The sequence below is a fragment of the Castor canadensis genome, chromosome 12 (assembly GCF_047511655.1).
Source record: "Castor canadensis chromosome 12, mCasCan1.hap1v2, whole genome shotgun sequence".
Taxonomy (NCBI): Eukaryota; Metazoa; Chordata; class Mammalia; order Rodentia; family Castoridae; genus Castor; species Castor canadensis.
The window spans coordinates 79,824,611-79,838,500 of NC_133397.1; the positions used below are offsets into that span (position 1 = coordinate 79,824,611).

At 39.8% G+C, this 13,890-nt stretch overlaps 1 protein-coding gene across 1 annotated transcript; it reads left to right on the forward strand.

Annotated features, from left to right (window-relative positions):
• Positions 1-970: 970 nt before the first annotated feature.
• Positions 971-8,741, forward strand: LOC109674595 (interleukin-36 beta-like). Its single transcript, XM_020151528.2, has 5 exons — positions 971-1,108; positions 2,016-2,097; positions 2,594-2,701; positions 5,511-5,650; positions 7,955-8,741. Exons 2-5 carry the CDS (start codon positions 2,076-2,078, stop codon positions 8,162-8,164), a joined length of 480 nt encoding a protein of 159 aa, XP_020007117.2. The 5' UTR covers positions 971-1,108; positions 2,016-2,075; the 3' UTR covers positions 8,165-8,741.
• The last annotated feature ends 5,149 nt before the right edge of the window (positions 8,742-13,890 follow it).

Sequence of the window (13,890 nt, forward strand, 5' to 3'; positions counted from 1 at the left end):
TTTTTTGTTTTTTGGTAGGACTGGGGTTTGAACTCAGGACTTCAAGGTTGCAAAGCAGGCACATTACCACTTGAGCCACACCTCCAGTCCATTTTGCTCTGGTTAGTTTTTGGAGATGGGGGTCTCGTGAATTATTTGCCTGAAACTGGCTCTGAACAAGATCCTCTGATCTTAGCCTCCCAAGTAGTTAGGATTTCAGGTGTGAGCTATCAGCATCTGGCTACCTACATATGATTCGTAATTCAGGTCACATCTGATTTTTTAAAAATCATATTATTGTTGTAATTATTGGGGTACACTTTGACATTCTTGATTCAGAGTTAGGAAACTTCAAACCATGAAGATCTTGCCTACCACGTCGTTATCCTCCCTTGGCCAAATTGGAGGTTTTCCTTTGTGTTTCAGGTAGTACAGGACACACGAGAAAAAGACCCAGAGGAAGCACAGCATAGTGGCTAAGAACAGAGAGACTTGGTTGCTAAGTTGGTAGACTGTATGACTAGCTGTATGACTTAAAGTAAGTTTTCTTTTCTCTCATGGTCTCTGTTTTCTTATGAGAGAAGTAAAAATTAATGGCCCCTAAAGAGTGATTGTGGGGATTAAAATATTACTTAAATAAAGCTCTTATAGCTTGATTGGAAACAAAACATGCTCTCAATAGTTGCACAACATAAGTGTGGCATAATAGGTACGCAAAATTCCTGAAAGTACTGTGAATTGCCAGAGATCAGGTGTGAACAGAGGTACAGTTTCATACTGTTCAGTGAGTCAAGAGAGCCACACCTCTTCCTCCAAAGCAGTCTAGAAAGACATTCTCCATAACTCATGATCTGACTTCAGAATTCCCAAACTGTTGTTTCCTGGTGTTTGCTCTGATCTTGTTTCTCAAGGAGCCCAGACCAGTAACACCTGTATTGCTTCTCTGTAATTTCTCCAAAGCCTCTTGGGACCTCTATGCCAGCCCAACTTTCTTGCCAAAGTGGGCACACCCAAGGGTCAGGGGTAGGGCTCCTTGCTTACCCATTAAAAAGGCTTGGAGTTCTAGATCAGCTTCCCAGAGCTCTCAGATGCAGTTAGAGCCATCACAACAAGACGTCTCTGGACAAAGGTAAATTCTGTTGCTAAGAAGCCATGTGCAGGGAACTTTTTTTCACTGCTCCCTGTCTAGACTTGAGGAACTTTTGAGGATCTTGGTCTAAAGAGCTGGAGCTGCTTCTTCTTCTCCTTCTTCTTCTTCATTGCAGTACTGGGATTTGAGCTCAGGACCTCAGGCTTGCTAGGCAGGCACTGTACCACTTGAGCCACTCCACCAGTCCAGGAGCTTCTTCTAAGAGTACTGATTGGTGGATTGCTTATTCCCTGATTAGGGAAAACTATTGAGTCAGGTACTGAGGACTCTGAAGCAGGGAATGGCTATGAGTAACCGGTTATTATTGTGAAGAGTGTGTGAACTTCTTAGGGAACTGCTCTGGTGGGCTTAACCAGAAGCATATGTCCCTTGAGAGAAAAAACACCTGGTGTGGCAGTGGATGGCCATTGATGGCCACATGTAGGATCCTTAGAGATGTCTCTTTGGATGAAGAGTGTAGGGGGATAGGAGATCAGAGAGACAAGTTTGCTTCCAGTTACCAAAGAGTGCTCAAATTAAAGGTGGCAAAAGAGGTGGCTCACCCACCAGCTGGGAGGAAGGCTAGAATAGTGATAGATGTGTGCTTCCTTCCTTACACTAAACCCAGGAGCTCTCTGCACCAGATGATACCTTGGGTGATGCTCAGGAACCTCCTGACATCCAGATGGCATCCCAAGGCCGTCACAACCTGGAAACTCCATAGGGATCTCCACCAAGCCACCATAGGGATGAGAGAGTCATTCAGGATTTGTTGGCCAGTCTTACTTTAAAATATGCATCTGGGATAGGAACTTAACGAAACCTTCTAAAGAAATTTTACAGAATTCCAGGAGCATGGGAGATAAATTGATAACATGTGTTTCTTCTCTTTCTCCCTCCTGACCAGCTGCTGATAGCCTCCTCTCCATCTTCTGATTTCTTTGTACTCCTCACAGAAAGCTCTAAAATGAACATGCAAATCCCACAACGTAAGTGGTGAATCACAAACCATCTTGGAACTATCTCCTTCCAACCTCACCAAAGACAATGAGTGCAAAATGCATTTGCTCTGGTAAAACATTCAGAAATCTGCATTTAAAAATCCGAAGCCATTTGGCCCATTTCTTATCTGTATTTAGAATTTCTTGTTTATTTTGACTAAGAGAATAAAGAATATACTGATGACTAATTTAAATAGTTTTGGTTTTTGTTGCTATCCAAAGACTTTTTTAATCAGGAAAAGGTAACCTTAGGATAAAGACAAATCTCAAAAATCTCTTGAGACCATGAATGTGCTTAGATTCTTTCTGATGCTTTTATACATAAACCAGCTACTGCCTTATTTCCTATTTTCTTTCTCCTTATATATGTCTTATATACAGCAAGCCTAATCCAAAAATTCAGAAGTCATTATTATCAGAATGCAACTGAGTCCTAACGTTAATTAAAACTGCACCTGTTTTATGCTTTTCTGTCACCTGACAGTTCAGGAAGTACCCAGCTCCTATAGTATTCATGATTCTCAGCAGATGGTGTGGGTCCTGGCTGGAAATTCTTTAATAGCAGTTCCTTCTAGCAGCAAAGTCAAGCCCGGTAAGTGACATTTGAAGCCCCTGTTTCTTGACTTTTTCAAAATATTTTCATTAGCATATATTGGTTTTATGGCAGAGGTTCATTATGACATTTCCATATATGCTTACAATGTACCTTGGTTAGATTCACCTCCTCCATCATTCTCCCTCATACCCCACTCCACCTTCTTAAAATAATCTCAACAGGTTTCATTTTTCTCTCTTTATGTAAGTGTATAAAGTACCTTGACCATATTCACCCTCCTTCATCCTCCATTCACCCCCAAACAGAACCTGTTCTAAAACCTGTCTTTCATTTTTAAGTGTATATTCATTATTCAAAGGGGTTTTGCTGTGGTATTTCATGCACAAATATATTGTATTTTAATTGAATTGACCCCTCTATTACTATGTCTTTCCACATTTTCCTTAACTCTCTATTATTTAATAGCTTTCAGTGCATTTCATTATCTTCTTGAAGGGATACCAGTTCCACTGGGGTAAAGGATAATCCTGGCTCCCTGATCCTTGCCAACTATCAGGTACCAGACCAATGACCAGAGTAAGGGCAGGAAAAGACAAGATGGGCTCCTTTAAATTCCAATTATCACTGCCTATGTCCTTAGATTAAAACTCCCTCATCTTTTCATCATCAAACTTAAAACACTTTTCTAACTTCACATTTTCCCTTTTAATACTGGGAGAATATTCCATCTTCCCATCAAAAGTCTTATTTTAGCATGTTTCCCATTCTAGAGGACTTCCATGGTTGATTTAATTCATGTCTTAGATGTGTGTTCCATCTTTGTATACTGGATCCTTTCCATCACTAACAGACATACTGTAATATAATATCTCCAGTCTTAATACTAGAAACCTTCTCTTGACTCCCACATTCAATTCCTATTATCACTCAATTTTTCTTTGTCAATCATAGCCAAATTTCATGGGAGAGCTGCCCTCACAACTTCTCCCCACTTTACTTCCTATTCACATTTACATCAAAACAATCTGACTTCTACAATGTCCTTTGTTCCTTTGAGCTCCTCTTTCCAAGGCCATCTTCAAATATCTAAACCTTAAGGATATTTCTCTGATCTCAATTCTCTCAGTCCCATTTAGTAAACTAGATGACTTTCCTTCTTTAACACTTTCTGTCTTCTCCTTCTGTGAGAACACTCATTTTTGTGTGGTTCACTGGCTCATCTTTTGAACTTCCCTTTATAATACTACTTTCTTTCTGAGGGTTCCTCAAGGCCCAGTCTGTAGCCGTGCAAGTCCTACAAAGGGATGTTGAGCAAGCTGACCAACCCGTTTGATGTATGGCCTCTCTGCTTATCATTCTGGCATGTGTGATCCTGGCACAGATCTCTCTGAATGAAATACTCTTGTCCTCTCTGACATCTCCAATTTTATGTGCCCCAAATGGAACTGTGGCTCCATCTTCTCAAAACTGCTGATGGTCTGCACTAGTGGCACTATTATCTGCTCTGTGTTCTCAGGCCAGAAATACAGGAGGCCTCCTTGATTCCTACTTTTCCTCATACCTCATCCAATCCATAGGTATAGACATGTGCCTTATTTCTAAGATAATGTCATCTCTCTCCTGGACCACCAGCACTTCCTACTTCATCTGTGCATCTCCTACCAATTCTCCACAAAGCATCAGGAGGAGCTTTCTTAATATGTGAAACTGAGTAAGATTAGGCCATGTGTTTGCCTCAGGGGAATGAGTCTGCTTTCAGAACCTTGAACTTACAAAATCCACATAAGGGATTTCACATAAACGTTCCTTTCCCTATAACTTTCTATTCAATACCTCCCTTCCAAAACCCCATTTCCAGTTCCTCATATAACAGTGATCTCTTACCTTTAAGGTCTTAATTTGAATTCCACCTCTGCAGAGAGTTCTTCTTAATTATTCTATTCTAAATTGTCCCCTTTCCCCAGAGCAGATATTACAATTTAGCATGACTTTTGTTGATTTTTCTGTTTATATCTTCTCATTGAATTTTCTTATTCAATTTTAAGTTTCATGAGAACAATGACAAAGTCTCTCTTGTCCTAAGCTAAATCTCCAAAGCCCACATAGTGCCTTGTCCTGAGAGGGCATTTAATAAATAGTTGTTAAATGTATTTGTTCCCTGTCCCCTGCCAAAAGGATAGATGCAGAATGCCTAAAGTCCTGGGATTCTTTTGCTAATTACTAAAGAATTAATTTTGGCTGAGAGAGACAGAAAACTCACATAATTGGGACTTAAATAAGATGGAAGTGTATTTCATTCTCATGTAAAACAAACATGAGCAGGCAGACCCAGGGTTGGTTCCATGATGGTTCAACGATTCTACCAGAGATTCTTACTTTCTGTTACACCAACTTCCAGGGTAGCTCAGCCCAGCCATCACTGAGCAACGATGACAGAGAGTATAAAGAAGGAATCCTTCCTTCCCAACTGAGTCAACTCCATTTAATGAACATTCTTAGAAATACCACACAGTTCTTACACTTACATCTCATGGACCACACCTTAAGCATATGGTCACATTTAGCTGCAAGGATGATGAGAATTTTGGGAGGGGGCAGGTTGAAACAATGTGCCCTGGTAATAATCAGTGTTCTGATATGAAGGAAGAAAAAGGAGGTGGGTTTCAGAAAAGCAACCAAGGGTTTGTTGCTTTGTGGCTGATGGGGGAAGCTGGTTTGTGGAGGGAAGGGAAGGCTGGATGTTCACTATGCCCTGGCTTGAAGGAATAACTAAGTATGAGACCAAAGGACTGGACATCCCTGTGCTTGGAGCCTGACATCTTTTCCACTATCTTTGTGTTTCCAGTCATGCTTGACTTAATAGCATGTAGAGACACAGAATTCCAAGATGAAGCACAAGGCAATCTGGTTTTCCTGGGAATCAAGGGCAAAAGTCTCTCTCTCTTCTGCGAAGAAACTCAGGGCCAGCCTACTTTGCAGCTTAAGGTGAGTGGCTGTATGACTAGTGAGGAGTATATTAAATAGACTTTTTATCTCACTTAACATGTTATAAAATAAAGATGATATTCTTGAAATCCTGGATTATTCAGTGTAAGGAAGGAAACCTGACCTGGCTGGTTCTGAAATCAGTACATGATGTCATTTGAATTGGTAGAACACTTAATGTCAGAGTATGAATCCTCTAAAGACCAGAGAATAAACCCATGAGAATGTCTCTGAAAAGTGAAGGAACGGTGGCTTCTCCAGTTTTTCTATCTATCTATCTATCTATTCATTAATTTTTTTTAAATATAGTAGTTGTACAGGGGGTTTCAATGTAACATTTCTATATATGCTTACAATGCACCTTGGTTAGGTTCATTCCACCATCATTCTCCCTTAGCACCCCCCATGCACACTACTTAAAATGATTTCAACGGGTTTCAATGTTCTATCTTCATAAACCTATACAATGTATATCAACCATAGTCACACTCCTTTACCTTCTCCATTCATCCTCCCCCTCTCACTAGTACTTTCCCCATAATAGGAACTGTTTTACATTTCTGTCAATTATTTAAATTGTATTTGTTGTTGTTTCACCAGTGAGTATCTTGTACTTTAATCAGATTAACCTCTTCTCTTACTCTTCCTTACCTTTTTCCCACCCTCTATTATTCATCACCTTTCAGTGTTTCCTTATGTCTTCTTACACAGATGCAATGTATTACAATATTTTTCACATTGTATCATTCTCTTTTCATCTCCCTCCTACCCCTATTCTCTTCAAATGTCCCACTATTAAAAACATGTTTGTATTTGTGTACACACTTATCTTTTGGATCTATCTTCCACATGAGAGAAAATATGTGACCTTTGCCTTTCTGAACTCGACCTCACTTATTAGTCCTGATTAACTTGCCTCCTCAAATCCTCTGAAATAATGGTATGACTACACTTAAGCAAAGGCTACTGCTTTGCACAAATGGAAAGAGACTGTCAGCCTGGATTTTGCAGAGCACATACATATACCTATGTGCTAAAAGGAAGATTTGTGGATATTAAGTTAAACCTCCTGCTAATGATGGAAATTGTAATGTGTAAACCCACTTGGAGACTGGGACTCCAGTGATGTTGACCTAACCCTGCAGATGAATGTACACTAGGAACTCCAGAGTTCTTTTTCCCCACATCCTCACCAACATTTGTTGTTGTTGTTTGCGTTCTTTTTTTCTCTCTCTCTCTCTTTCTTTCTTTTTTTTTTTTGCAGTACAGGGACTTGAACTCAGGGCCTTCACCTTAAGCCACTCTGCCAGCCCAATTTGTGATGGGTATTTTCAAGATAGGGCGAACCATGATCCTCCTGATCTCTGCCTCCTGAATAGACAGGATTATAGGCATGAGCCATCAGTGCCCCGCTTGATGATAGCCACCAATCCAAACAATATTATGAAAAACAGGTTATGTTAAAGGAAGATCATTAATGGGAGGGTAAAAGAAGGAAGTTAAGAAGGTAAATATAGTTGATGTACTTTCTATATAAGAAAGAATATAGAATTTTTAAACCTGTTAAAATTGCCATAAGAGGACTAAGGTAGAAAAGACAAAAATAGAGGGGATGAAACAATTTGGACAACAATACATGTACACATGGACAGATCACAATGAAACTCCCTGTATAGCTATCTTAAACAAACAAAAATACTTTTTTTCAAAAACAGAGAGTAGGAAGATTAAACAGGTCCTGTCTAGGGGATTGATACTAGTGAGAGTATCAAGGGTATAAGGAAAGAGTATAGGAGGGTGAATATGGTAGAAATATTACGTACTCATGTATGAAAATGGAACAATGAAGCATGTTGAAACTCTTCCAGAAATGGGGCAAGGGAGGGTAAAGGAGAATGATGGAGGGGTTGAATTTAACTATGACATATTATAAGAATTTTTGTAAATGTCACAATGTACCCTGAGTACCACAATGATATGATCATAATTTTTAAAATCCTTCCAAAAAAAAAAACAAACTCCAGAAAAAGAAATTCAAACCTACCTCTGTTTCAGGGAATATGGTGATATCTGAAATAATCAGTAGCAGTTTGTGTGCTGGGGTCCTGGAGGGAAGCCTGGCGATTGGAAACTAGTGGGTACCTGTTTTTTACAGCCTGGTGTCTTCTTTTGCTTACCTGTGTCCCTAGCCTCTGTCCCATCCTTTGGGGGCAGCAGTCACTCTCCTGATATACACCCAGGGTCATGTTAGATTAGCTCTTCCACCCCATCTTCCTTACTAACAAGATTCTTTCCTACCCCCAGGAGATCAACATCCAGGACCTGTACAAGAACAAAGCACAGAAGCCCTTTCTCTTTTTCCACGCTATAGAGGGCTCCACTGCTGTTTTTCAGTCTGTCGCCTATCCTGGCTGGTTCATAGGCAACTCCACTGTGGCAAGACAGCCCATCATTCTCACCCAGGAGAGAGGTGGAACTAACAACACTAACTTCTATATACTCTCTGAGAATTAAATCCAATCTGGGCTGTGGCATTCAACTTTAGGATAAAAGACCAAGCTTTTACTTGAAAGCACAATGTCATTTAAAGAGACCACCATGTCCTGATGAGGTCATCTGCAGTTCGACCTATCCATACCTCACTCTGACTATCCCAAACCACATCTCCTCCAGACACTGTCCCTCATTTGAACACAATCCCACTATGAAACTTAAGAATCGCTTTTATGCCTTCCTGATCTTGTCTCATCACTTACTTAGCTGCCAAGTTCACTTAAGCCGCATGCTTCTTCCTATTGATTATACCAACCCATGGTCCAGAAATGTGGGTAAAATCTAAGTGTTCTTATTCACAAAACCCTATCAATAAAAACAATATTATTTATTAACACTAGGCATGTTTATTATAAATATAATATATACCCAGGAGGATAAATCTGAAGAATGAAGCAAATACAAAATAAACATTTTGCATGTCTTGATAATCATGATAGATTCATAATATCACTAGTTAATATTTTGATATGCAATATAATTTTATTATAATTAATTGTTAACCATGATGAATGTAAATAAATCCATGTTCAAAGAATCATTCATAGTCACTCGACTTTCTTTTAGGCAACCTCTCAGAACTAATTGTACCGCCCTCATTTTACTTTATAAAGTGGCTGGAAATAGAAGCATCTGCTGTGATGTTTTCTTTTTCTTATTCATGTTTTCTGGGATTTTAGTAGTGTGTTCAGCTACAGTTTTTTATGGAGATAGTTTTAAGTCAGTTGTTCATTTTGTGTACTCTAGTTGAGGCCTATAAAATAGTCTGAAGTTCACAACAAAGGACATATAGGCTGCAATATATTAACAACACCCTGCACAGGAAGGTGAGCATATCAAACTCTCTGTCCTCAGAAGACCTTGCCCTTTTTGTACTTCACAAGCAGAGGTACCAAGCCTTATGACACATATCTGTTGCTGAGTTCAAATTTCTCATCCAGGCAAACTATGCTTTAAAAAAACCTATCATCTTGGCATCATCTCCTGCCCATGATTCTTTTAGAGATACCCCTTGAACCCCTCCTTTCATCCTTCTAGATCCATTTTAGGCCTGCCGCTTCTGTGCAACAAACTTTGAGAAGGTATAATTTGACAGTATGTCATCACGACTGCTTTGAGTATCTCTCTCCCTGGGATAATTGAGGATGGACAGTTACAGAAACCTGCTTGACACACACATACACAAACAGAGAAATGAGAGGGAGCTGCCCTTGGGGAACCCTTGACCAGTGGAGGATGGGAGCAGTGAGATATAGCTACTCCCTACTATGCCTCCTGGACAATTCTGAGATGCATTCTGTGTTCCCCAGAGGAGTGTGCAGCCCATCCACACTGCACCTCTGTATACTCAGGAGTAAGCCAGAGTCACGTGGCAGGGCTGAACTCAAGAACCTGCTGCACTTGCTTCCCTCATTTCTCTGCTTGAATTCCCCAACTCCCTCTCTTGTTCCCTGGAGTCACTTTTCATCATTCTGTATACAAACTCTTGTCTCAGGCTCTGGTGAGACAGATTCTAGTTAAGCAAACTTCTCTTCCTTACTAGCTACCCTGGGCTGGATTTCTTCTCTGTAAGCCTCTGCTCAGGCCTTGGTGTTCATCTCCAACACTTCCATCACTGCATATCTCACCTGCCTATGTCTTCCTACCATCCTAATTCTGTCTGAAGTATTTAAAGACCTCTCCTCAGCTTCCAATCCAAAGACAATACCTTCTCTTCTTTGAAATCACAGCATTGTTCCATTCTCATTGGACATTTTTTGTCAATCTTTGTGGTGTTCTTGCTGCCTATCAGCTTCTCTACCATACTGTTGAAATAATTTAATTCTCATTACATGTATTAGCATCTTCCCATTGATACTTAAGTGTGGGCAAGATCTTGTATTAAATCGGCAAGGACAGCCCTCAACTTCAAGAAGCATCTAAGGAACTGCAAAACTCCTCAAACACTATGGAGAATGAGACCATGGAAAGGCTGCTTGGGAACTTCCCTGTTTCACTTCCTCCTCTTCCATATGACGCCAGGGGATTGTGATGATGTTGGGATGTCCACCGAGAAGGAGGTGTATGCAAACACCAGAGAGCCTCCAGCCAGTGTCCACTGCCTGATTCTCAGAGGGCTCTGGATACAGCCTGAGATTTGTACCTTGATCAACCCTCCCTCACTTGCATTTATACTTATGCACACCTACATAAGGATACAGAGAAGGAGTCCAGGGGATTCACTATTGCAATTTTTCTCTGACAAAGTCAAGATTAAGCACAAGATGACTCCAAGGATGAACATGAGAGACTTGTACTGACAATGAACTTGAGTCTATAGTAGGCTACAAAGAGTATAAGTACTGTAAAAAGTGGAATATATAGAACGAACAACTTATAGTATTGAAAAATACAATGTAATCCTGGGCTGTGCTTTAAGCATTCCCATCATCCCTGGGAAAAAGTAGAAGATAGACACACAATCCATCCACACTGTACCTCTGTATACTCTATCAGAGGAGGTAAGGACATTGTGGTGGTGAATGAAGAAGAGGAGGAAAAGACACCACAGAAGGATCCAAGTAGTGTTGCAAGAAGACAAATTTCTGCTCAGTTAATATCAAAAAGAACTTCCAAAGTAATGTGGCTTCCTAAACCTAGCAAGGAACCAGGCAAATTCCTTATCTATCTGTAGCCTGGAGAGAATTAGTCAAACACTTATAGATACACACACACTGAAATAGAATACAGAGAATTGAAGAAAGAGCACAATAACAGAATTATTTCTCCTGGTCTAGTTCCTAAAGCCTGGATTCCTATAACTTTTTCCTGCAGTCCATGAGATATTCTAATATTGAAAAAGGCATTTATGCTTTTGCTTTCTTAAGCTAAGGTCATGGTGGTCATATCAAGCCCAAAGCTGCTAATTGGTCTTCAAGTTGATAGAGAGGGGTTTCCCCCTTTTGATCCTCAAAGACAGCTCTTCCCCTGAATCTATTCTATGGGCAAACTGAATGCAAGTCTGTTTCCTGCCCAACTGCCCTTTTGAATTTGCATCAGCACCTGTATCTGCATTTTGCTTTGCTCAGGTCCAGTTTCCTTTATTCTGTGGAAGAGAACATTTTAGAGATTCTACAACATAAAACTGAAAATCTGTGTCTTTCACTCAGGTCAAGAAGTTTGAGTTTTGCTTCTGATCTAAATGGGGGAAGAAAACACTTGCATTATCAAAGGAAAAGAGGTGAACACATATATGCTGAAAATAAACTGATAAATTAACTACCCCATTACAACAGAAAAATCTTGATAATGAAAACAATACTCGATAATGAACCCTAGGCCATGTTGTTGGTAAGTGACTAGAAATAACTGGACATTATACAATGTATAAATGTACTCAGACATTGCATTGTGCCCTATAAATATGTACAATTATTATCTGTTATAAATTAATTATTAATAATAATTATTAAATATTATCTGTCAATAAAATTACATGGCAGCAAAAAATGGGAAATTGAAAAAGTCATAAGATAACAAAAAGACCTGGAAAATGCAATCAGTTATTTCTTCTTAGTCCTAACAGAAAGAGGTAGTGGTGGTCCAGAGTTCTTAATGGTCACAAAGTGGCTACCATAGGTATCCACAGTCTCATCCCTCATTTGTTCAGATAAACATGTGCTGCTTATCTTGCCAGAAAATGTTCAAGCACAGAGTTCATGGCCAGGATCCCAACCTTTGAGAAGATCACAGCCTCTGTTAAAGCTACTTTCCTTGAATTCCATTCATTCTTTCCACTTAAAAATGTTACTGGTCCACTCTTATTAATAAATACATGCATTCACCTTATAAAAGAAATGAAAACTTACAAATTGCTTTCTCCCAGATTCTGGGTCTATTTTCCTCTATCCTAATAGTAACCATTGTTATGCATTGGTATCATTGTAGTCCACTTCTTATGCATTAAATATGGAAATATGCAATGTTGTTTTGTGTGTGTGGTTTTTTTTTTGTGGTACTGGGGTTTGAACTCAGGACCTACACCTTCAGCCACTCCACCAGCCCTTTTTTGTTATGGGTTTTTTAGAGATAGGTTCTTGCAAACCATTTGCCCAGACTGGCTTCAAACCATGATCCTCCTTGATCTCTGCCTCCTGAGTAGCTAGAATTACAGGCGTGAGCCACTGGCACCAGGCTTGTGTGTGCCTTTGTGCATTTGTAAGTGTGTGTGCCACTTGCTCACATACACTTCCCTATTTAGTGTGATACAATACACATTTTCATAAATGCATTTTTCACTCAACAGTATGTTTGAGTATATACCTATGCTGAAAATAATGGCTCTGTCTCATTCTTTACAACTGTCGTAGGGCATCCCTCAAAATGCTTTTACCATCTGTTGCTTAGCCATTTCTTCATAGATGATGGGTTAGGTTATTTTTGTATTCTGTTTTTGTTTATACACACAAAGGGGCAGTGACTATCTCAGACATGCCTTTGTCACACATGTAAGGATTGCTTTATTATAGAAAAGTGTATTGTGTGAGCATGGAGTAAGTGCATTTTTTATTTTCAAGAGATACTATCTGCCATTGGATATGTTTTTTCCCAGTTATTCTTCCAATGGTGTGATCATTCCTCCTTTCTCAAGACTTGCTTGAAATTATAAAAGGAGTTTTGCCACCTTGGTCCAGTGTTAGTCATTGTTAATCTAATTTGTTCATCCTTGATGACTAATAAACCACTCACTGGTCACTCAGAGGTCAGACTAACTTCTGACCTGTGACTTCTCCACCCAAACCTTTCTTGTGAGCAACATCAGCAGCATCTCTGACTGTTGCCTAATCCAGTTGATACTTCATCCCATCTCCATCAGCATTAGACATAGCCTGCACTATTCACACCTTTTCACTCAAGGCTTGGGATTCTGCAACAAGTTACTTTCTAATTTCCCCCACCAACTGGATTTCTCTTCTTACTCCTGATTACTGGTTCCTCCTTATGTGACTTCTAAAGGTTGAAGATGTTCAGGAATAATCCTTGAGTCCTCTTCTCTATACTATTTCCCTGTATGATAATACTTGTTCTTTTGAATTTAAATTCCAGGTATAAGTCAACAAATTGATCTCTGGCCCAGACTCTAATAAACCCAGGATTTGGAGTGTCTGCCAATTTGCATTGTCTCACAGTTTACAAACTGAATATGGCATAAGCAAAACTAGGAGTCATCCTTGATTCCTCCTTTCCCTGAAGCCCTATATTCACTCCAACCAAAAGCTCATTTCCAAAGATTAATCCAAAATACATCACAGGAGCTGGAGATATAGCTCAGTGGTTGAGTATTTGCCTAGCATGTACATGGCCCTGGGCTCAACCCCTAGTTGCCAAAAAACTGCATTGCAAACTTTAACTTCCTTGCCAGTCACCACTGAATGCCAGGCAACCACCACACTCACCTGAGCCAGCTCCTGACTGGTACCTTCGGTCTACAGCTGAATCCATTAAATCCATTCTCCATACAGCAGCCAGGTTTATCACTATAAACAGAAAACACAAGTGTTCCATTCCAATGTTTACATTCTCCCAATATTCCAGTTGTACTTGGAGGGAAAGCAAATTCTCTACCATAGTTCACAGGCTTGTCTGGATCTTCTGGCACCTGCCTCCAACCCCTCTTCCAGGTAACTCTCTCCATGAATATCATTAGT

Bases quoted from the DNA above. Each gene is read 5' to 3' on its own strand.
- LOC109674595 (XM_020151528.2), top strand. From the start codon at position 2,076: ATGAACATGCAAATCCCACAAC. The intron at 2,098-2,593 runs GTAAGTGGTGAA...GTCACCTGACAG, and splicing joins GAACATGCAAATCCCACAAC to TTCAGGAAGTACCCAGCTCC. The intron at 2,702-5,510 runs GTAAGTGACATT...TTGTGTTTCCAG, and splicing joins TAGCAGCAAAGTCAAGCCCG to TCATGCTTGACTTAATAGCA.